The sequence below is a fragment of the Staurois parvus genome, unplaced genomic scaffold (assembly GCF_062004578.1).
Source record: "Staurois parvus isolate SC_StPar_1 unplaced genomic scaffold, SC_StPar_1.0 ptg000586l, whole genome shotgun sequence".
Lineage (NCBI taxonomy): Eukaryota > Metazoa > Chordata > Amphibia > Anura > Ranidae > Staurois > Staurois parvus.
In genome coordinates this window covers 3384593-3410196 of record NW_028318382.1, presented here as the reverse complement: position 1 = coordinate 3410196, position 25604 = coordinate 3384593, and the positions used below count along the sequence as shown (strand labels likewise).

The following is a 25604-nucleotide window of genomic DNA, read 5'->3' as shown; positions in this document are numbered from 1 at the left end:
AGCTCAGGATCTGACAATCTGAAGTTCGGCAATCGCATTTCCCTCTCCTCTTCCCCATATTCACTCTTCTCTTTACTGTCTGCCTTAATGGTGGATACCTCCTGCCACGGAAACCACTGTCCATATGGAGCAGTAACAATTTGTAGGCTGTCTCTACTGCCGACTCATGTAGGGCTCAATATATGTATCACACCAGGGCTCTAGTTATACTGAGTGCCTGAGATGTGATACATCTCAGGCACACCCTAAAATTGTAGGAGCAATGACCTGGTAGGTGATAACATGATTTGTATAAATCCTGTAAATATTCCTTATGATGCGTATTTGCACACGTCTCCCATCTTCTGCCAGCATGTTTGTGTTGTAGTTTTTTTTTTGTATGTCAATATGATTATTCTAATAATATCCTTTTGTGTGTTAATGTAAAAAAAAAAATAAAAAAAATATACACTTTTGGCCCACCTAAGGTTAAGCATGGAAGCCCACCATTAACCAAAGTATTTAAATTAATAAAGAGGTGAAAAAAAAGGGACCAGAGGTTGTCTAGATGTCATAGGCCATCAGAAATAGCTAATTGGGGGTCCTGAACTTTGAGCACACACCACATACACCCAAAAAAAAAAAAAATTATCTGGTTCCAAAAAAAACCAAAAAAACCCAGAAAACAAAAACAAAAAAAAAAAAAAACCACACGCACCTCACGACACTGACAAAGCCATAAATAACTAAAATAACCTTTAAACGTTTTTTTTAATCCAAAAGGAGTTTATATTGGTATTGAAATAGGCATAAAAGAACGCCATTAATGCTGACAAAAACATGCACCTATGTTGTTCGTGTTCAGTCATGGAATAGATAAGACAACATCTCTTCAATGTATCTTACAGAGAAGGAATGTATTACAGAAGACAATTGGCAAGTAACAAATTGCTGAAGACAAATGAAATGAAAGACCTAATCACAGACTGCAGAAATCACAGACTGAACCTAAATATAGGTTTAAAATGCAACGGTCATTTAAACTTGAAAGAACCATAGTTCACACAAGGGATGATTTTTACATTTTAGATTCATTCCTTCTTGCTGAAAATGATGTGACACCACTATTTACCACACTTGAGGACAGATATCATTAAAGTATAATTGAAGGCAAAATCTTTATTTTAGTTTTGGACAGAGTGGAGACGGATTAAAACACCGGTTCGTTTTTATTGATGTCTGTGCTCCTGCTAGGGTAGTTCACCCTGTTTTTACTTTCACTGATAATCGTAAACAGGACAAAGAAAACCCCAAATTTTGGGTTTTCCCTAGAAAGGTAATAGAGGGGAAATTTTCCAATGGAGACACTAGTTCTGGTGACCTGGGGGTCCCCTAATGAATTCCCTTAATTTGCAGTTATTTCCTCTTACTTCCTGTTTTTGGCTATGGTACAGGAAGTGAAAGCAAATCTCCCCAACGGGACACAGACGGCAAAAACTAAACTGAAAGGGGTTATAACCCGCCCTTACTCTATACAAATTAAAAAGAAAAAGTTTTGAATATAGTTCTACTTTAAATAAACATTCATTATTATTTACCAAATAATAATGCTTACCAAATCCTTAGATGTGGTTGCATTAGTTTTCTTTTTTTTCCCCTCTGTTTTCACCTGGTGATCAGGCCAGTAACACTTCCTGTATTAAAGTGTTCCGACTCTGGCTAAAGGAGCACAGGGGCATCTTTGGATGGCAGAATTGTTAATCTGGGGGGAGGGGAGTGTTAGATGCACTAGCAGATTTGAAGCTAATACACTAACAAATTGAGATCAATGTCCAGCTAACACTTTCCAGCAGTTACAGCAACATTTTTGCTCCTTTTGATATAAAGTTTTTATATAAATAACAGCTGATCATTGTAAGCACCCATCAGTTGTAAATGGTTTGTCTCAACCCTCTAACTGCAACACGTGTACACCCCTGGCCACTGCAGCTAGAGGGGGTGTGGTTGGGGCAGGGGTGGTAAAAACACTTAACTATGAGGTTTTACCACCCTGAGGGTAGAGGTGTGCCATCCCTCCAATCAGGGCTCAGAGCTGTCAGCTCTCTGAAGACTTCAGATCCCTGCCCCCTGCTGATACAGCTAAGGAGAAATCATTTCCTTTTTGTGTTTTTAACAACGATCTACAGAAGAAATGACTGCAGATACACAGCTACAACTTATGTAGGTGGATTTGTTTCATCTCTGTGTGTCACCTGAGGCCAGTCACATCGCTGGGTATAAGCAAGCAGAAAGCTACACTTACGTGATGTATTTGTTGTACAGGATAAAAGCATGTTCTGTATTGCCTTCGCCTGTGTACACATTGGCCATGCGGATCAATTCTACCCCAGATCGGTAGTAGCGCTTCAGTGGAATGTCATCATTCACTTCCACAGATGTCCCCTTCTGTACCAAAACCTGTAGTCTTTCTTCTGGAGGCAGGCTGGCATCGCTGTGCTCCGGCATGACTGGTCACTGAAATTGCCTGATAAACAGATAAGATTATCAATCCATCAAAAAGAGAAATGAAATTGGAGAGGTAATTGATATCTGTAGGTTAGACAGAAATGGAAAAAAATAAAAAATGGATTTAAAAAAAGAAATCCTAAAATGCAAGAAACTGCAGTAAGAAACCAAGAAATACTTATGCCTACTTGACTTCACAGGGAGTGCAACTAATATACAAATTGACAATAGACACACAAGTCTGCAAACATCCCATCAATAACATCATGATGGTGCACCTTGTTCACAGTCAGAGTTTTTTCTGCATTATATAGATTTCAGAAGGGATAGATTTTATATATATATAGCAAGGAAAAAGGAGGGGTTGTTGGCAATAGTGATCAAAGTTTTCATCTTACAATCTGGAAAAATTCAAAACAGGAGTCTTTTTGGTCACCATGACCATGTGATATTTGTACTGTCCCATGTGCCTCTCACCATAGAGTACATAAACCAAAGCTGCATTCACTTGTCTGAAGCCCCAGTATGTCATAAAAGCATTTGCTTATGGAGTATTAAAGTGACACTAAACTTTAAAAAGTTTGCATTCTTTAACTCAAAAAGATTACTTTTTTTCGTGCTCAGCAAAATCTACAAATTTCTCTTTTTATTTTTGCTGCTGTGATGCACGTTCCTGTTAGGGGGTGGTTGTTCTCCATGGTCCCATTGTATGCAGAAACGTGGCCACCCTTTTTTGCTCACTCCCAAGATGGACTGAGGACTTATGCCGGCCATATACGGTTCGAAAATCGGCTGATTTTTCGTCCGAAACATTAATCGGCCGACTTTCGCACTGTTAGTGGGTTAATTGGTCAGCCGGTTTTTGGGTTTTTTGCACTTTCGGATTATCGATCATGTTGGACAATTCGTGGAAAACGACCAATTTTGGCGGCAATGATGGCCAAATCGTATGATCGTTTTAACGAAAAATAATATGCGCATGAGCCGTGACCTGGAAGGAACAGAAGTTTTGGCTGTTATATGGGGTGAACTTTATGACTTGGTCAGCCGATTTTTGTAATCATTGGTGGTAACATCGGTTAAAGGAACGACTGATTTTTCGTTCTAAAAAATGTGCGGTTTTCGATCCGTCTATGGTCTGTGGGATTTGTAAGGTGAACAGAGCAGTGCACATGACCACAATTAAAGTGCACTGCTGATTTTGAACAAATCGAAGTGAGGGGAGAAAAAAAGGAGAGGCTTCAGGGCCCATTAAGGACATTCCAAGGCAGAAAGACACAGTAAGAAACAGTTTCATTAATTAGATTACAGGGCCATTAAGTAGTGGATGTGTATGGACTATTTGTGGAAAATAAAGACACCGTTTAGTGTCAGTTTAAACAGTTCCAAAAGAGTCGCTTTTGATATGCACAACTTTTTAAAAGATCAGTTACATTAAAATCCTATTTCAAGTTATACCATTCTTCTTTAGTACACCACCTTACCGATAGATGTAGATAAGAACATGTATCTTTTTCCTTGTATTATGTCATCTCATATAGGCTGCAGGAAGTGCCCATCTCTCAGTGCCTTGATAGCAAATTCTCACATGATAACAATGTGTCTATTCAGGGACAGTTCATTGGCAAAAAACATGAACACTCCCTTCTATCAGAAAGCCTTTTGAGGCTGTATGACAAGTTAGATTGCCAAGGTAACAATCCAGTAGGAACCAGTTTTTTTTTTCAGGTATTTACCAAAACACATTCAAGCTATAGTTATATAATGGATATGGGCTGAAAGTGCACACTCTCAGGTTTAATTTGAGTGTATGTACATCCAAATTGGAGGAAGGATTTAGGAATTACAGCTAAGAGTAGCCATCTCCCCTTTTTTTCAAGGGACCAAAAGTAATTGGACAGCTGAATCAAAAGCTGTTTCATAGCCTGGCGTGGGCTACTCCTTCGTTCTTTTCTTCATCAATGAAGCAGGTAACAGGTTGGGATTTGATTCTAAGTGTGGTATTTGCATTTGGAATCTATTGTTGTGAACCTACATCATGCGTTCAAAGGAGCTGTCCATGCAAGTGAAACAGGCCATTGTAAGGCTTCAAAAACTAAACAAATCCATCAGAGAGATAGCAGCAACATTAGGAGTGGTCAAATCAACAGTTTGGTACATTCTGAATAAAGAACGCACTGGTGAGCTCAGCAACATAAAAAGGCATGGATGTCCACAGAAGACAACAGTGGTAGATGATCGCAGAATCCTCTCTATTCTAAATAAAAACCCATTCACAACATCCAGACAAGTGCAGGACACTCTTCAATCTACAATCAATAGAATACTTCTCGAGAGCAAATACAGAGGGTTCACCACAAGGTGCAAACCATTCATAAGCCTGAAGAATAGAAAAAGACAGATTAGATTTTTCCGAAAAACATTCCTTCTCACAACACACCACCTTGAATTTCAGGATGATGTTTATCAGATGAAATGTGGTATGTACTAAATCTCTTACTGCCAGGACCTTAACTGGATCAGATTTAGTTTGCTGAAGCACTGTGCACTAAAAAGTTCCCATGTTCTTTTTTCTTAAGACACCGTTTTCACCTTATTTTTCCACTATTGCTGGTCTCCTTTAGCCATTTAATGTCTACAAGCAAAGCATTGCTCTGGACTGGCTTACCGTTAGTGACAAACTGTGATCACGACAGCACAATGTTTGAGCATGGCAACTTGTAGCTTCCACTAGGGGCAATTGTGACAGGGTAACAATACAGAAGCACAAGTGGGAGACAGTTGTCACCCCATAACAAAAAGTTCCTGAAAAAGGAACTTCATGGCAGAATCACCAAAGTATTATTTTAATGAAAGCTGCAGATTTAAAAAAAGATTGAAAACCGTTGTAACAACATTAAAGAATGTCACCACAACATTTCATATTCTTGATATGTCTCTGTAGTACCATTGTAACTGTGTTAAAAAGTATTGTGTTCTCTTTGTGTTTTTTGTTGTGTGAAATACCTGGTGATCCTGCCAGTCCCTCTGCTTTCCCATTTCAAACTGACCAGTGGTCAGTTTTCTGCCTGTTCTCCGATGATTATACCTCTCTGCACAGCTAATCATTGGGAAGATCAGTGTACTGCTGTTTCTCCACCCCCACCTCTTTAAGCCCTATAATGCTCAGAACAGGGATTATAGGGTCTGTTAAAAAAAAAAAGTATAACACAAAACACACACTAAAATGTGAAGGCTTACATTTTAGAGAGATTAGGTTTATGCATAATTTAAGTCCAGATACAGATCTATGTGAAAATCCACAAAGAGACATCCCAGTACGCAAACAGAAAGGATGTCTCTTTGCTGGATGGGGATGTCTTTGTTGCATGGGGATGTCCCTTCTTGGACTGGGCTGTCTTTGCTGGATTGGGATCCAGAAAAGAGACAGCCCCCTCCAGCAAAGACAGCCCAATCTACCACTGCTACAGGGATTGTTTGGCTGTCACAGTGTGCCCACTGGTGAAGGAGAGAGGCTGCCGTTGTCCCTTCAGTGTGGCTGTGTGTGCAGCGGATGGCCAGGTAAGGTGTCTGTGTGTCCTCTGCGATGCTTCCTACTTGCCGCTGGAGTCGTCTCTGTCACTCCTCCTGTCGGCCCTGCTTTGAGCAGTGGCTGCAGTTTGTGTTAGCCCTGTCCAGACTGCGGTCACTGCTTACCTCCCACTGTGCGACTCGGTCGTCAACAGGCCGCTTCATTTAGGCCCGATATGCCCTATGGTCAAACATTTTGAAATAAAACCTGGAAGCTGACTGGTTTCTTTGCAGAGTTGCACCAAATTGGTATATTTTACCTCTTATAAATGAAACAATGGGAAAAGCTTACAAAAAGTCCTGTAGTCTGGCTTTTAGTAAAATTCCCCCTGCTGTTTTATTTCGTCAACAACTGCCAGTCAGATTTTGGAAGTGAGTGAGTGCAAATCAGGCTAAAATCTTTATTTACAGGTCATTGGATATCTGACCCCTGATGGTGGTAGGTCTTTCATAAGAATCAATGGCAAATCAGTAAATGTTTCTCTTTAATTTTGAAACATTTAGACATGGACATTTTATCATCATAGATTACCAGAGCAGCCTGAAAGTAGCTAAGTATACAGATCTTTCTTAACAGGTTAGTCAGAATACGTGTTAGGAGATGGGAGGGAGTGCTGCTATGATTAGTTAGGTGGTGCCTGAAATTCAACTTTAACAATGCTGAAATTAATTTCTGTATCAGAGGCCATAACAAATAATCTCAGGATTATGGTGCTTCTGTGGAATTACAAATCAGAGGCGAAAACAAAGCAGTTTTTTGCCTGTGCATGGAAAAGCAAAAAGTTCACTTTAATCAGTGTCAATGTCATTTGACCCCACTAAAGATTAGGAAATCGAACAAACGTTCTTAAAACTAAAAATTTGAACGAGATTCTACTAGTATATACCCAGCTTTATTAGCAAACTACACAGGAATTCATCATTCTTCTAAATCACAAGCTGTATCTTCTACATTATATGGCATCTACTGCATCCTAAAGAGAATATTTGTATTAGTTTGCATGTGTATTTCTTTGCGTATATAATTGTGGATCCAGAAATGTATCATGCTTGGCAAAGAAATGTATATTTCAATAGCTTGCAATAGTTGGTCTATTTCATATAGGGTTTGGCTTTCAAACACTAATCAACAAAAACGTGAAAACAAATGTTATTGATATGGGGAACATTTATCAAGTCTGTTGCACAGCAAAACAAAAAATAGAAGGGAGACTTGGATTATAAAATAGATTCATTAAAAGACTGCTGCTTGATTCCTAGTTCCTCCTTCTGCTCTTTTAACCTCCTTAGCGGTGTTCCCGAGTGTAGCTCGGGATAAAATTTCTATACCAAAAGCGGTAACCCCGAGCTACACTCGGGCTTACCATGCAGCGCTGCTCTGGGGGTCCCTGCAGCACTTACCTTGTCCTTCGCTCCCGCGATGTGTCCCCTGCAGCATCCCCGGCCATCTCCTCTGGCCGATGCCGGCATCCGGCTTCTGTGTTCCGGTCCCTATGACGTTGGGACGTACGGGCGCCGGCACCGGCGGGAAATTTGAAATTTTTTTAAAAATGTCATTTTTGCTGTCATTGCTGTTTCAATGCATTTCCCATATATTTTGTCCCTACTGCTTTGTCCTGTGCCCTGCCTGCATTTTGAATGTTCTTTCTGCCTGGAAACTGAGAAAAGTCCATGGCATCCAAAAAGCGTCCCTTTAGGTCAAAAGCGGTTTTAGAGCAGCGATAGTAAATCAGAACCACTTGCAGAATTGATTGATAATGATTCGTGGGGAAATTCGTCATCAGACACTGAAAACGATTTTGCGACTTTGCTCAGCGATGTGCGAATTTGCCTCTGTATTTCAAATTTCAGTGTTTTTGGTTTGATTAGATTATTGAATTAAATGTATTATTATTATATTATTATTTTTTATGAGTATTTATTAAATTATAATTTATGATTTTGTGTTTCAAATTATATCATATCCGGAATGTTTAATAGACTCTTGTTCGTACAGATTTCAGTGAGTTATTCCTAAAAATTACAGCCTACAATAAAAAAACTACATATTTCCATGCAAAAAAATGGTACCGCTTTCAGCACAAAAAATTGGAAAGAATCATACCACCAAGGAGGTTAAACAATGTAAAAATCTTCTGCCCAACCACTTCTTCACGGTGTGTATTTTAAAGTAGAATTCCAGTTAAAAGATAATGTAGAATAGGATCACCTTTGGAACATGTTACATCTTTATTTAGAGTATAACATGCAGCATGTTCCATTATCCGAAGAGATCCCGCAATCCCATTTTCTGACATTCAAACTGCACAAGTCCAGCGTGGTTCACTCCTGAACATACCTGGTGTGATCCCTGAGAAGGGCACATCATTCCCAGCCCTCACCAGGCACAGAAGAGGGAAAGTTAACAAGGTCTCCTCCTAGCCATAGCGAGAAGGGATCCTATGAGCATTCAGATCCACCGACGCAATAAAGGAACGTAGGTGAAGTGAGGAAAGATCCACCGTTGCCAGGACTGCCTATTGATATAGGCTCTTCTCACCAGACAACATATCTCCTCTGGATGGAGAAAAAACAAAAACTGAGGTAAGTGCAAAGAGGATCTCCTTTTAACGTCTGACCTGGCAACAGACTTACAGACCTGGTGGGAGGAGTTCTATACCTCATAGGTTGCCCTTGAAGATGACTTAGGAAATGTAATATATTGCAGCTTACTAGATCATTGGGGATGTCAGTGACACCAAGTCAGTTCCTCCCCAGTGTCAGAATGCCCGCCGCAGTCCCGCTATAAGTCGCTGATCGAAGCCATTACTAGTAAAAATTAAAAAACCTATCGTAAAACAATAATAACTCAGTCAAGCCTGTCACACATGATCTGTAAGGCCATTACAGCTCTAGGAACGCAGAGCGTGCCATAAAATGTCTATTCCACAATTTAACAATCCATACACAATTCCTAAAATCCAACAGGAACAGGGCACATTATTATTAGGTATATACACTGCTCAAAAAAATTAAAGGAACACTTTTTAATCAGGATATAGCATCAAGTCAATTAAACTCCTGGAATATTGATTTGGTCAGTTAAGTAGCAGAGGGGGTTGTTAATCAGTTTCAGCTGCTTTGGCGTTAATGAACAACAGGTGTACTAGATGGGTAACAATGAGACTACCCTCAAAACAGGAATGGTTTTACAGGTGGAGGCCACTGACATTTTTTCCTTACTCATCTTTTCTGACTGTTTTTCACTAATTTTGTATTTGGCTAGGGTCAGTGTCACTACTGGTAGCATGAGGCGATACCTGGACCCTACAGAGGTTGCACAGGCAGTCCAACTCCTCCAGGATGGTACATCAATATGTACCATGGCCAGAAGGTTTGATGTATCTCCCAGCACAGTCTCAAGACTATGGAGGAGATTCCAGGAGACAAGCAGTTACAGTGAAGGAAATAAGTATTTGATCCCCTGATGATTTTGAATGTTTGCCCACTCACAAAGAAATGATCAGTTTAAAAATCGAATGTTCGGTGTATTGTAACACAGAGAGACAGAACAGCAACAAAACATTCAAAAGAAATGCATGTCTAACAAATTATGCACTGATTTGCATGTTCATGAAGGAAATAATTATTTGATCCCCTATCATTCAGCAGGATTTCTGGCTACCAGGTGTCTTTCATACAGGTAACAAGCTGAGATTAGAAGCAGTCTCTTAAAGGGAGTTCTGCTAATCTCATTTTGTTACCTGTATAAAAGACACCTGTCCACAGGAGCAATCAATCAGATTCCAAACTCTCCACCGTGGCAAAGACCAAAGAGCTGTCCAAGGATGTCAGGGACAAGATTGTAGACCTACACAAGGCTGGACTGGGCTACCAAACTATAGCCAAGCAGCTTGGTGAGAAGGTGACAACAGTTGGTGCAATCATTCGCAAATGGAAGAAACACAAAACAACTGTCAGTCTCCCTAGGTCTGGTGCGCCATGCAAGATCTCACCTCGTGGAGTGTCAATGATCATGAGAACAGTGAGGAATCATCTCAGAACTACACGTGAGGATCTTGTCAATGATCTCCAGGCAGCTGGGACCAATGTCCAGGATTCCGAGGACATTGGCAGGGTCTGCATCCATTTGGACATATTTTCCCTTTGGAAGCATCTCACCAAGAATGACATTTTTGCTGCAGATATCTTAGTGTAGACTTCTGGGAAAATCAGAGAGCCAATCACACAAGCAGGAAATGACATTTCTAAGAGGGGGGTCTGTACACCATCTGTGTACAGAACTCCTCCAGTTTGTCACACTGCATTTTACAGAAAACTAAAGCATGTGTAGACTGAAAAGGTCATCATTAAATTACAATATGACTTGTTTTGCAATTGTTATATTATTTTTATTTGCTATTGGCTTTTTTTTCCCCACAAAAGTGGAGTTACCCTTTAAAAATGACCTGCCCCACAGCCACCCGCAGTCACGCCCATTGCGTACATGTGAATGCAGGGCAGGGAATGCCTCGTCTGCTTGTGATTGGCTCAGTACAGTGACAGTTTACTGCCGGGACCAGTCGGGTGGGTTGGGACTGGGATCTAGACATGCCTGAACTCATCACCGGCAATACTGGGTCTGACAGGCCGGTACTCAACAGGTTGTAAGAAATGGCAGACTTTCCTGATGCTGTCTGTACACAGAGCCCATGGGGGAGCTGAATGAGACATGTGTGCCCCCTGATCACACCCACATGGGCCATTCTGACATTATTATGGGATAGCTAGATGTAGGACTCTTCATACACAGAGCAGCATAATTCTGTCCTTCTGCAGCTATTGGACAACCACAAGTCCCAGCGTGCCCTGCGAGCCCATAGAACCTGTAGCCCTCCAGCACCTTGACACCCGGTGTCATGCCTCCTCACACTTCTGTATACCTTCACAGTGCCCTCAATGTGAAGCGCAGCTCTCCTCAGCACCGTATCTGTTCCATTGCTGTCCGCCGCCCTGTTCTCAACAATATTCACTCTCCATCCAGTCCACGGATGCCTGCATTATTCTTCCGGGTCATGTGATCTTCCAGCGCGCCTCCCCGATCATACCAGAGCAGGAGGCAAGTCACACGGCTGTGGACGTCACGGGTTTCTCGCGTAACACGTCCGCCTTTGATGAGGGAAGAGTCTGGTTTCCATGGTTTCCAAAGCACGTGGCGTACTTCCTATGTGGCCGCGGAAGTCCCCTGTAACTCTATCATCCTGGCATTGTAAAGGAACACTGCCCCTGCTGGACAGGAATGGGTATTGCTAAGACTGGAAATTAACAGGATGGCTAGGAAGGCTGGACATGCTTACAGTACATATATGTTCTGTATGGGATTGATTGCCTTCATTATTACCATAGCTCCCAACTCTCCCTGACTTCGAGGGACTGACCCTCATTCAGAACAAAGCCCCTCTGTCCCTCTTTCCTCATTTGTCCCTCTATTTGGTCTGATCTTTCATCCAATTTCTAAATTGCTGCATTTGTAAATTTTAAAAGCCAATATAAAGGGGGAAAAAGCACTTGGGAGGCTTAACCAATCATTTTTTTGTACAATTCTTCTTTAAGGGGGGCCTGGTGGAGGTATCTCCTGTGCAGGGGCGGACTGACCATTGGAGCACTCGGACACTGCCCGAGGGCCCGGGGTCAGTAGGGGGCCCCATGAAATGCCCCTGGTACCTTTTATAGGCTTTTTTGGGTGTACTTTGAGTGTGGGTAAGGACACAGGGGCCCCATGATCCCCTATTGCCCGGGGGCCCCATGAGTTGTCACTCCGCCTCTGCTCCTATGCCTACATACTTAGACTGTAATACATAGAGAGAATATTACATTCACTCTTCAGTCTATATGTTCAGCTGTTGCTCAAGCCAAGGACTATGAATTGCTTCCTGGTTTGAGTGGCCACTTACTACAAGATCAGGATTGTGTTATAATAGCTGTTAGTGTCAGAGGGGTGTTTCATGTTGCTTCTCTTTCTCCCTCTCCCTTTCCCTCCTTCTTTCTCCCTCTCCCTTTCCCTCTTTCTCCCTCTCAATCTTTCTTCCTCTCCCTCTTTCTCCCTCTCCATCTCCTTCTATCTCCCTCTCCTTCTTTCTCCCTTTCCCTCTCCTTCTATCCCACTCTCCTTCTTTCTCCCTCTCCCTTTCCTTCTTTCTCCCTCTCCTTCTTTCTCCCTCTTTCTCCCACTCCCCTCTCCCTCTTTCTCCCTCTCAATCTTTCTCCCTCTCCTTCTTTCTCCCTCTCCCCTCTCCCTCTTTCTCCCTCTCAATCTTTCTCCCTCTCCTTCTTTCTCCCTCTCCCTCTTTCTCCCTCTCAATCTTTCTCCCTCTCCCTTTCCTTCTTTCTCCCTCTCAATCTTTCTCCCTCTCCTTCTTTCTCCCTCTCAATCTGTCTCGCTCTCCTTCTTTCCATCTCTCCTTCTTTCTCCCTCTTTCTCCCTCTCCCTCTTTCTCCCTCTCAATCTTTCTCCCTCTCAATCTTTCTCCTATTTCCTCATCAGATTAAAAAAAAAACTTGAATTGGTAAGGTAAAACTATTTAACTATGCTGTGTATTTCAGCATCTTCATTTAGCCCAGGAGGGGCCATGCTACCAAGAGTGGAGATCCAGTAGGCTTCACATCTACAGAGCCTCTTCTTCATATGTCTAAATCCCCCTCTATAGTCTTGATACCAAAGACTTTAGGACCTACAGGGTCACTGTGATGCTCTTCATTGAAATGCCGAGGGAAAGAATATATATCTCTGATGATAATGCCACATTTATGTTCACCGACCCTTACTCTTAAGGCGTGGGAAGGGTGACCAACATAAAGTAGACCACATGGGCATATAGCCCATTGACTACATATACATGGTGCCGAAGTTTATAAACTGTTTAATTTAGTGTGATTTTCTGTCAATCCCAGTGACACATGTAGACGCATGTCTCACAGTTCTTAACCCCACATTTACAACTCCCTTTTTGTTCAAAGGGTTGTCCATTGGCTGTTTAACTTGTTTCCAAATTAATTGTGTTTCCTGACTCTGCTTGATGCCACGAGACTTTTCAAATCTCTTGGTTTTCTGTAGATTGGTTTATTTTGGCAAGATTTTCCTGAGTCCTGTTTGAAGATATTCCAGTTTTTCTTTAAAATATGCTGAATTTCGAAAGACCTATTGGTGTACCCAGTGGTAGGTAAATTTTACTTAAAAGTTGTCCAGTGTGTGTGTGTGTTTTGTACATATTTTAGTTTGGGGAGCAGATATTAAATCATACTGTGATACATATTTGTTGTTTGCCTCCCATATGTAGCTTTTCATACCCTTTTTTTTCTCTGAATTTCTTTTTGAGGATCTTGCTTTGTTCATAGTCCTCTTTCCTTGTACAGCAAAGTCTACAGAATTGTCCATACATACTTAAAACTGAAAAAAGACCCCACAATGGAATATAATAAAGAACTGAAAGATCTACTAGAAGAAGCATTAAAGAATAATGTAATTTCCAAAAATGATTACTATTTCCTCTAAAGGAAACATCCAGTCACACCTCACTTCTATCACATCCCCAAAGTACACAAGATGCAGCAGCTGTAGGGACACAGCCACAGGTCTGTACAGGTTTGGGGATGCACACTCTTCCCCTACAGCTCCAGGTGGCTCCAGCCACAAAAACAAAGTGCTCATTCATGCTGTATGAGCCACAATGTCCATGTGAATGAAGCAGCAACTTTTATGCAAAGCAATGGAGACTGAGACATTTACTGTGTTAAACCTCATCACTGTTCAAAAATATGTTTAATTGTTTATTACAGTCATAATATTTCATGTCACTGAGCAGCAGACCATTTCCCAGTAACAGAAGAAAATGATAACAGGCCACATCAAACAGCATTTGAAAGGGCAGAGGACATAGTTCACTGCTGTAACTGTGCTCTAATCTGGTGACTGTATAATCCTCTGTTTGGCTGTATGAAGAATGTGAAAGGCCGGGTTACCTTGTGTCATTCTCTATGGCAAAGACTAATAACCTTTCAACCACATTTTCATTTTCTGCCTGATATAGTGCTGGCGGCTGTTGTTGTAATGTACTTTTTGACAGATTAGGCCATGGATGTGGCCAATGTCCTGCTACCTGTTTCCCTGCAAAGCTTGACCCAACTGGTAGGCATGCAAGAGGCCAAACAGATTCCACAGTTTTTATCTCTGGATCATCTAGAGACAATTATGGGGGTTACCGCTCAATTGTCGTCTATTCCAGCATGGACTGCTATGGCCCACTCAACACTATATTCCCCTGCCTCCTGATTTCATTGGAAATACCAATGTATGTGGTGGGTTCCTATATTCAGGGCTTTCTTTCTGCCGGAACGCGGCGGTACTGCGTTCCGCCACCTTTTTCTTCTTGTCCCCGCTCACCGACTGCCTCTGCAGAGCTGACAAGCTATGCAGAGCAGCGAAAGTGACAGGTGCCGGACGCGGCTTGTTTATGTCATGCTTGCGCGTGCCCGGCACCTGTCACTGCCGCTGCTCACAGCCGGTGAGCGGGGACATGCACGCTTCACCCCCCCCCCTCTACCGCCAGCGTGTAAACATCGGGGGCGCGGACGATGGGCGAGGACACTATGCACGCTTCACCGCCCCCCCCCGCCGGCGTGTAAACATCGGGGGCGGCGCGGCGACATCAACGGCAGTGACAGCGTGGACGCAGGGGCCGTACAGCTTGGAGTAGGTAAGCTGCGCTCGGCTCCCTGTCACTGACTGCAGTATCATGTATTGCTCTAAATTTTTACTCTCTCCCCAGCCTGTGCCCACCTAAACTATCCCAACCACCTGTGCCCACCTAAACTATCTGAGCCCACCTAAACTATCCTCACCCACCTGAGCCCACCTAAACTATTTCAGAACGCAATTGCTCAGCGCTCAGCGGCGCCGATCGAGAGCGCCCCGCCTGTGCATGAGGAACAGGAAAGATAAATTCAGTGATGGACGGTATTTTTTGGAGGAAAAGGTGGCAACCCTAGGGGAGCCTGTAGGAGCAGGCACATCTACCAGACAGGGTACACATGCATGCTAGACTGATTTTATATCTATGCTGGACGTTTACAAACGGCCTGCCATGATTTTATATCTATGCATGTGTTCCTGGTGTCAGTACGGTACTGATTTTATATCTATGCGTGTGTTTCTGGTGTCAGTACGGTACTGATTTTATATCTATGCATGTGTTTCTGGTGTCAGTACGGTACTGATTTTATATCTATGCGTGTGTTTCTGGTGTCAGTACGGTACTGATTTTATATCTATGCATGTGTTTCTGGTGTCAGTACATTAGTCATTTTATATCTATGCATGTGTTTCTGGTGTCAGTACGGTACTGATTTTATATCTATGCGTGTGTTTCTGGTGTCAGTACGGTATTCATTTTATATCTATGCATGTGTTTCTGGTGTCAGTACGGTATTCATTTTATATCTATGCATGTGTTTCTGGTGTCAGTACATTAGTCATTTTATATCTATGCATGTGTTTCATGCAGATCATGCAAGAGGCAGCCGGGGGTCCGATGACATCATTTCCCTTATATGGTATGTACGGGAAATGATGTCATCGGAAGCCCCTCCCAAATTTTACTTGCATTCCTGTTCTCTAAAGGGGTGGTCCTAGGGTTTGATGGGGGCGTGGCCAGGTTTGGGTGGGGGAGTTCCACCACCTTTCCTCTGAGAAAAAAAGCCCTGCCTATATTATATTCTTTCTCACTGGAGAGACATATCCCTGGGCCTCTTTTGGAAAGGAAATGCCTTTCACTGACCAATTCACTTTGCTCTAATTTTTTATTTGTTTCTATAGCATTTTTCTCCATGGGGATTTAAAGCTCTTGGGAGATGAGGCACACCTTGGGCACGCTCAGCTGAGCAAATTTTACCTGCCAGCATGTCTTTGGAGTGTGGGAGGAAATCAGAAAAAGCACAGAGAACATGCAATTTCCATGCTGAGGGTGTCCTGATTGTGGTTCAAACTGAGGCCACAAAGACAAACCCGTTCACTCCTTTGCTTCTTCCCATAGTCTGCAACCATGCCAATGTTCCATGACAATTTGTAGTTTTTCCATGAATTAGCTTTGAAACTATTGGAATAATGAAGCATTTATGGCTGTCTTCTAATCTGATCTGTCAGAATAGAGTGACGATGAACTATCTGGATGGGAGATTTTTTTCTTCCTTGTTGTTCTGGTGTACTTATTTATTAGAGATGACACCAATATTAAGAGATCATGTGTATGCCTCAAGTTGCCTATACTTCAGTTTACAAAATCAACTGGTCTCCTCCATATCTAACAATACGCACGTGGATCAAGTGAAGCTATCTGAAAAAAGATCTGATGTTGCAGTGCCATCATTTGTGGTTTTGAGGATGGCTGGATATCTTCGATTGATACATGAATGCTGGTTGACGACACTTAATTGGGGGTCATGTGATTCTGGTGGGCCTCCCTTTGCTGTACACTAACGTGCTGTGTGGTTCATCATTGAGAGGTTTTTGTGGTGTTTGGTGTCCACGTCTGTTATTTACCTCATGGTCAAAGGATCACTGAATTTACAGATTTTAGCTTTACATTTGGATTCCTTTTTTTTTCAATTTGTGGTGACACAGAGTTTGATATATTTGCATTGCACTATTGTATTGCACATTTTTCATTTATCTTAGCGCTGCACTATTGCGTTGTGATGTTTATTACACACCACAATGGCCAACAGGCTATATGGTTACTTTCTGGTTTGGGAGGCCAGTTGCAATATCTTCTAAACGTTTTTTTGCCACCATGCCTTGTATGGCTATGACACCATTACTGAGGCTTCCTGAATCCTACTGAGAACCTATGGGTTTGTTCAGCAAGATTTAAGCAGAAACCTTTCTGCCACGGGGTCTTTATATCTGAACTACAAACTTGCTAACAGGCCCTTTCCCTGCCAAATGTTGCATGAGTCCTCTCTCTCCAACCAAGATTCAGGAGCGTTCAGAATATAGGGAAAACAGGTTTATGGAGTTCTAGTCTATGTCTATAGTTGAAACAGGGTTTATCTGATCTTTGAAAAGGATATGTGTTTGCTTATGACCATACCTCAAGAATCCCTGCATTTGTGCCTCTCATCATTGAACTTTTACGTTGCCTTCAAAGTGCAGCCTTTTTTTGCCAGTATGAATCTCCGTAGAGTATAAAATGTCTTGTGTTTTGCAGAAGACATCCAGGACGGCCACTGTGAATATCAATTTGGCTGGATGAAGCCGAACTCTGGGCACAAAACAGTCCTTTAAATATTTTCCTTAGAGTGAATGCAGGGTCCTGGGTTTAGTAACACTATCTGGTCTCCCACAATACACAGAACATGGAAATGTAAATATAAACTGCTAAAGACCTTTATCTCATCAGACGTTACAGCAGTCTTGTGGCTTCTAGCAGTGTTCAGTCAAGCACTAGCTAAAGTTTGTAGGAGGAGTTTTCTTTCTGCTCTAGGAGGATGCAACACCCCTGACCTATGTCTGACCACTGCTGATTGGTCCTGTGCTGATCACTTGTACTCTCCCAAGAAAAAAAAAAAACCTCTCTGGCAATACACACCAAACGGAGCATGTGCAAAATGCCTACGGCTCAGTCTCTTATCAGGAGATAAGAAGTGGTTGCTTGAAAAAGGGGAGAAACAGAGAAGAAAGGATCAAACTGCCTTTTTACACAATGCAGAGGATTAAGCTCTTAGGTTCCACAGTGAGTATAACAAGCATGCATTACTGCATATACAGACTGATTTTACTGTCATGGGTTTAGTAACACTTTAACCTCCCTGGCGGTATTCCCGAGTGTAGCTTGGGGTAAAGTTTCAGTACCACAAGCGGTAACCCCGAGCTACACTCGGGCTTACCATGCAGCGCTGCCGGCATCTGTCATCTGGGTTCCATCCCCTGCAAGTGTCGGGAAGTACGGGGGACGGAACGGCGGGAAATTTGAAAATGACAAAAAGTGACATTCACTAAAATCATATAGTAAAACATTATTGTATCAAGGCATTTCACATACATTTTGTCCTTAGTGCTTTGTCCTGTGCCTTGCCTGCATTTTTACTGTTCTTTCTGCCTGGAAACTGAGAAACATCCATGGCGTCCAAAAAGCATCCCTTTAGGACAAAATCGGTTTTAGACCAGCTAGAGAACAGCGATAGTAAATTAAACCACTTGCAGGATTGAGTGATAATGATTCGTGGGAAAATTCGTCATCAGACACTGAAAACGATTTTGCGACTTTACTCAGTGATGTGCGAACTTGGCGCTATATTTCAAATTTCAGTGTTTTTGGTTTGATTATATTATTGAATTAAATTTATTATTTTTACATTATTATTTTTTATAATTATTTAATAATTTATGATTTAGTGTTTCAAGTTTTATCCTACCCGGGATGTTTACTAGACTCTTGTTCAGACAGTTTTCAGTGAGTTATTCCTAAAAATTACAGGCCTACAATGAAAAAAAAATACAAATTTCCATGCAAAAAAATGTACCGCTTTGAGCACAGAAATATGGACATAATCAGACCGCTAGGGAGGTTAATAGTCAAAAAGGATATAAACCCACTTTGTGTGAACCAAATGACATTACAAACCCAGTCACTACCTTTTATAAATGCAGCTGTGACAACATCTCTGTGCTGCACGTAGCACAGGCTATGTTGTCACTCTGAACAAGGAGAGAGCTAGTCGCCCTGCACAAGGGGAGAGAGAGCAGCAAAGATCGGTCTGTATTACAGAAAGTTCCTGCACAGAGACAAATTTTGCATTAAATTGCACAAATCCAGAAGAAGCACACCAAGATTCAATAGGAATACATCTGACGTGTCTGTTTAGACATTAGAGGGGAACTAACAAAGAGTGGTGCAAACACAATGCATGATCTACTCTTCTAAACTTGAAAAATGGAGCAGATGCTGCTTCTAATTAACAAATAGGGCACAAGCCTTGTTCAAGGCTCACACAGCCTAATGTCTGGAAAACCACCAATCTTCCCCCTACTGCCTACAAACGTTCATGTACATATTCAGCTCTGATACCTGCCACTGGCCTATTTAAAAAAAAAAAAAAAAAAAAAACTACAACCAATCTCCAAACACTCCTGTTCCCACCCCACTGCATGCTGGGGTATGGTGCAGGGGGTGTGACTTTCTTTTTGTTAGTCTTTGGAAACATACTTAAACAGTTAAGAAATGTCTTCTCGTTAAATTATTTTGTCCCATTCTCATCCATGCTATTTTTCAGTATGATTAACTAATGTTTAATCATCCCAACTGTGCCTGTGGTTATTTCTCGGTTTTATGTAGAACAATGCATGTATCCTGTGTGTGTTTGTTTGGGAAGTTTTGAATTCTTTTTGCAGTCTTGCATGCCTGTATCAATACTAAAAGAAAGTGCCTGATGTGTCAATTTGTCCAACACAGAAGGGTTTCTTTGACAATAGAAGTAAAATGAAAGCAGAGTTCCAGTGGTTTTTGTGTCTATTAACCACTTCACAACGCGCTATAGCCGAACGATGGCTACAGCGTGGTTGTCCAGTTCTGGGAGGGCATCATATGACTTCTATCAGTGCCCATCACTGCAGCCTCATTAGCGCACATCAGTGAAGGAGAAAAAAATACTTATTTACAACATTTTATAACAAACTAAAAAAACATTTTTTTTTCAAAATGTTCAGTCTTTTATTAGTTGGTTTAGCAAAAAATAAAAAACCCAGATGTGATTAAATACCACCAAAAGAAATATTGTTCAGTCGTTCCACCAGGGTACAACAAAACAGTAGACGCTGCTCTAAGTCAGCCAACTGAGTGGATCCTATTATTAACCACTTCCCGTCTGGCCCACGTACATAAACGGCCAGACGGGAGCACTGCAGGAGCGGGTTGCCATTTATAAACGGTGCCCACATTTTCAAGCTGTGTGCGCTCCCTGGGGTTACGCGGCACCGCGATCCGGTGCCCACTGTGTCCTCCGGAACGCCGATCGCTGTACAGGACCTCTGTGTGAGGTCCTGATCATGTGATCACTGATTGGCCAATCAGTGATCACATGAATAGTAGTAAGCAAGATTTCACTTCTGACATCATTGCTTACTACTAGTGAAATCTGTGAATGATCATAGAGGTCACACGGTACAAGGCTATTCATAACAGCCTTGTACCATGTGAATAGCTGTGACCAATCACAGCTCTTACAGTATTTGTCAATGGCTGCAAGAATGCAGCCAGAGAGGAAGAGAAATGATTGCTTTTACGGGTGTAAAAGCAATCAGTGTAAAAAAAAAAAAAAAATCACCCCCCACAAGTAGTACAGTGTCACTATGGTGACATTGCACTGCTAGGGTGAGAGTATGTTAAAAAAACAAAAAAAACAAAACATAAATAATATAAAAAAATTAGAAAAATTATAATTTTTCAATTTACAAGATTTATGAAGAGCGATTATTTATTTGCAAAATGAGAAAAACACTTTTTTCAAAATTTTTGGACTTTTTCATTTATATAGCAAAAAAAAAATCCCAGCGGTGAATAAATACAACCAAAATAACATTTTTTCAGTCTCAAAAAAATAATAAAAAATTCATATGGGTACAGTGTTGCATGATGGCGCAATTGTCATTCAAAGTGTGATAGCACTGAAAGCTGAAAGTTGGCCTGGACAGGAAGGGGGAAAAAGTGTCCAGACTTGAAGTGGTTAAGTCACTGATCACGTGACAGAACGTGCCAGCACTAGATGTGATTACACCCAGAAGTGTGAGTTTGACCATTTTAGACACTACTACAGAAATATGCATCCTTAACCTCCTCGGCTCTCTTGTTCCTCCCACTCTAACTGCGCATGTGTGCCAATTGGAGCGCTGTGTCCCTGGGACACAGCGGATCAATGCTCACACTAAAAAGCCCATGACGTTGGCTCTGTCATGTGATCAGCTGTGTTCAATCACAGCTGATTCATGTGAACAAGGAAATGCCAGTTATCGGCAGTCCTCTCCTCATGCCGGTAATGGGTGGCCCCATTAGTGCCACCTGTCAGTGTCCATCAATGCCACATACAAATGCCCATCAGTGCACATCAAAGCCACATATCAGTGCCTACCAGTGCACATCAATGCCACATATCAGTGCTGCCTTGCAGTGCCCATCGGTGATGCCTGTCAATGCCGACCAGTGATGCCTGTCAATGCTCATCAGTGCCACCTGTCAGTGCCTCCTCATCAGTGTTGCCTATCAGTGCCCATCAGTGCAGCCTCATTAGCGCACATCAGTGAAGGAGAGAAATTACTTATTTACAACATTTTATAACTGAAACTAAAAAAATTGTTTTTCAATATGTTCATTCTTTTTAAGTTGGTTTAGCAAAAAATTAAAAACACAGAGGTGATTAAATACCACCAAAAGAAAGCTCTATCTGTCTGAAAAAAGGACAAAAATTTTATCTGGGTACAATGTTGCATGACTGAGTAATTGTGAGTCAAAGTGTGACAGCGCTGAAAGCTGAAAATTGGTCTGGGCAGGATGGGGGTATAAGTGCCTGGTAGGCAAGTGGTTAAAATGATACTTGCCTATTACAAGTGTATTGGAGGCATATTGCCAGTTATTACACCCAGAGTGTTCAGAAAGTGTTTTTTGACCTTACCTTTGTGTGGGTCAAACGTTGAGGTAAGCAGCAGCAATGGAAGGTGGTGGAGTACATCAGCAACTTCATATTGAGCACACATGACATGTGCATGTCACAAAATATGACATTTTGAAGAGAGAAATTTCTCACTGGATGTTTTGGGACTTTTTATGAACTCTGCATTTGTTTATATAGTTTAATGTATATGCGTGTTATATTTACATGTGTTTTCTATAGTATTTATGAAGTTTATAGGGGGAATATAAATTATTAAGCTCTGTATTTACAAGGTAGATTGAGATTCATTGCACTTTATCTATTTATATCATCCATTATATCACTAATTGTGTTTGATGCATGTACATGCGTTTTGTCTAATGTTTTTTATTGCACATTTATATTGGATTATACACATTTTAGTTGTGCTATACTTTTTTTTTGTACTGAATAAGGTGTGCTATTGTTTTTATTGTAATAAATAAATGTAAACTTTTAACTGGGATAACCCTTGTTTCCTTTTTTATTCTGTATCAGTTCTAATTATCCTGTATTATGTGCCAATAGCTGAAGAATCAAACCCATCCTTATGTACAGAAGTTGGTTATTATTGATGGAAGTTATCTATTTCTCATCCTGAATCATATGCAGTTTTTTCTTGTGTGTGTTTGTGCCAGTTTATTAGCATGTTTGGTAATGGCATTACAAGGTATCTGGCCTAGGGGTGAAAAATATACATTTGGCCTTGAAGACATATAACTTGTGGGTTATTCAGGTCATTAGAGTCTACCTATAATTTAAAAAATCCTGGCTGGTTGGTGGGTGAGTGGTCACTTGTTTATTACAGGCTTGATATGCTGTTTTCATCATACAAACTATTTCCTGAATAACAGTATTAGAGTTTCTGACAGAACTGTGCTTTAATCTAAGGTCCAACAATGCTCCTGTGTATATGCCTTAGTTTACACTTGTGGTCAGGGGCTGACTGACCATTTGGAAACTCAGGCACTGCCCGAGGGCCCGGGGTCAGTAGGGGGCCCCATGAGATGCCCCTGGTACCTTTTTCATAGGCTTTTTTGAGTTTGGACAAGGGCACAGGGGCCCCATGATCCCCTATTGCCCGGGGGCCCCATAAGTTGTCAGTCCGCCCCTGCTTGTGGTTACATAGCAGCATGGAAAAAATTGTGAATGGGGCTGCATGCAACTGCCTCGCATTCAACCATATTCATAGTTAGAATTTTGTTAGTTGATTTGACCTCACTAACCATTAGAAAATCAAACAAATGTTCTGAAAACTAGAATTGTTGAACAAAATTCTTTTGGTGCAGTGCCAGCTTAACTGTAACAAGGGCATAGTCCACATAGTTTACTGTCTGATCTTTGCCTTGATCAGATGACAGTATCATCCCATAATACTCTTCACATGTATAGCTGTAAAAAAAACTGTGAAAGGCCAGGCTGGTGAAGACTAATAACCCTTCACCCACATATTCATCATTTTCCTGTCAGGTACAGTGCAGATTAATAAGTAACACACTTTTTTTTAATCTTAAATCACATTATTATTATTATATTGCCCAACCTCAAAGAATAACATTCCAAAAGGGTACTGGGGCATATGATTATTGAATATGGCGAGAGAAAAATGACAGGGGCAGAAATGAATATCTCTATATTTTTGCAACTGCCTCCGTCAGGATTTTAATGCTGTCTGTGTCACTGTGACCCCATTGAGGAGCAGTGGCTAAATGGTTAGTACATCCGCCTGGCAGTGCTAGGGTTGTTGGTTTGAATCCCAACCACAGCACCACCTGCCTGAAGTTTGCATGTCCTCCCTGTACCTGTGTGGGTTTCCTCCGGGTACTTCCCATTTTATACATATGTATTATGTCTGTCTCCCATAAAGAATTGATGTTTTTATCCTGGAATGTAAGGGGCTTGGGTGATAAAACCAAATGGGGTGCTGTCTTCCATGTATTTAAACATTTAAAACCGTCTGTAGTATGTTTGCAGGAAACCCATTTGAATTCTGACACTGTCGGTACCCTCTGCTCTCGTTTATTTCCCATACAATATAATTCCTTCCACTCCTCGTTTTCTAGAGGTGTGTGTATCCTCATCTCTAAATCTATTCAATTTGTTCATGTGCAGGAGTGGATTGATGCAGAGGGCAGGTATATTTTCCTGCTGTGTACTTTAAATAGGTTTCACTGCATAGTGGCTGTGGTATATATCCCTCCATTCTACTGTTCAGAGGTCATTAAACGCGTAGTTCAATTTATGGCCAATCATCCTGATGTTCCCCTATTGGCATTGGGTGATTATAACAATTGCTTACTCCCTAGCTTGGATAGATTGCCCTTGGGTAGTAGGGGCAGACAATTATCCTCTCAGCCTACCCCATTTGCTAATTTATTGGTGGAATTGGGCCACTGGGATGTGCGGCGGATGAAGTATCCAACAGCAAAATGTTCATGTTTTTCTGCTACTCACGATGGGCTTTCACACATAGATTTGGGCCTTGGGAACATGACTATCCTGCTATATGTGTTTGATGCTGTGTATGAACCCAGGGCTTTATCTAACCATGCCCCTGTCTGGATCAAGCTAGAGGTGTTATACCCGCTCTCATCCGCTGTGGAATGTGAACCCATTTCGGTTGACACTGTTTCCAGAGTCTGAGTTGATTCCAGGGGAGTTGTCAGACTTTCTGCAGCGGAATGTGGGCTTGTCCCAGCCAGGAATGATTTGGGAATGCGATGAAGGCCTTCCTGCGGGGCTTGATTATCTGGGAGATTTCAGCAGTTAAGCATAGATCCAGGGAGTGGGAGGAAAAGGTACGGTTAGATGTTCAACAGCTGGAGGTTCAGATGATCCAAGACCCAAGCCCCTGTAACTGCACCTCCTGGAAAAAGGGCCAAGCCCTTTATGAATCAGTGCTTACTCAAGTGGCAGATAAGAAGCGATATTTTTTGCAACAAAAATATTTTGAAGAGGGGGAAAGTATGGGGCACCTTCTTGCTCTTGTGAAGTCACAACAAGAGGTGTCCACTATAGACAAGATTGAGGATGCTGATGGAGTGATCTACTTGAGTCATGCCGAAATCCTGAGAGTTTTTCATCACTTACGATGATCTGTATGCTTCTAAAACCATAACTATCCATTCTGAGCTTTTGCAGTTTCTAGTCACCTGCTCTTTTCCTGTTTTATCGGAGACTGACCACAGAGAACTGGAGATACCAATTACTGTTGAGGAGTTATCTGAAGCTTTGGCAGGCACCCCCAGTAATAAATCTCCGGGTTCAGACAGATTGCCATTCAAAATCTATAATAGATACGGTGCGCAACTCATCCCGGCATTACTCGATGCCCTGAATGCCGCCATAGATGGAAATGGTTTGCCCCCCTCCATGAATGAAGCTGTTGTTATAGTATTATTGAAGCTTGGAAAAGATCAATTAAAACCTGACTCCTACCAACCTATTTCCCTTCTGAATACGGATGCTAAAATGTTGGTTCTAGCTACTAGACTGGCGCAAATTATTGGTAATATCGTACAAAAAGATCAGTCGGGTTTATTCCTTCTGGAGCGACTACAAATAATATTCATAGACTTTTTTGAATTTGCAAAATCTGGAGTACAATCCTGGGGGGAAGGCAATTTTTGTCTTTGGATGCGGCCAAGGCATTTGATAGTGTGTAATAGCCTTATCTATGGGAAGCATTGTCTAGATTCGGCCTTGGTCCCAGGTTCATTAGCTGGATGCACCTTCTCTATGCAGGCTCTAGTGCCCGAATATGGGTTAACGGGGATTTGTCAGATTCATTCAGGCTGCAGAGGGGAACAAGGCAGGGCTGTCCTCTCTCTCCCCTT

At 41.7% G+C, this 25604-nt stretch overlaps 1 protein-coding gene across 1 annotated transcript in view; it reads right to left on the bottom strand.

Moving 5' to 3' along the window:
- Positions 1–11188, bottom strand: part of STAMBP (STAM binding protein) — a 29149-nt gene extending 17961 nt beyond the window's left edge. The window contains exons 1-2 of the mRNA XM_089692473.1: positions 10977–11188; positions 2282–2503 (exon numbers count right to left, since the gene is read on the bottom strand). Coding sequence (XP_089548599.1) covers positions 2282–2484 — 203 coding nt within the window. The 5' untranslated portion in view covers positions 2485–2503; positions 10977–11188. The remainder of the gene's footprint in view (positions 1–2281; positions 2504–10976) is intronic.
- Between the last annotated feature and the right edge of the window lie 14416 nt (positions 11189–25604).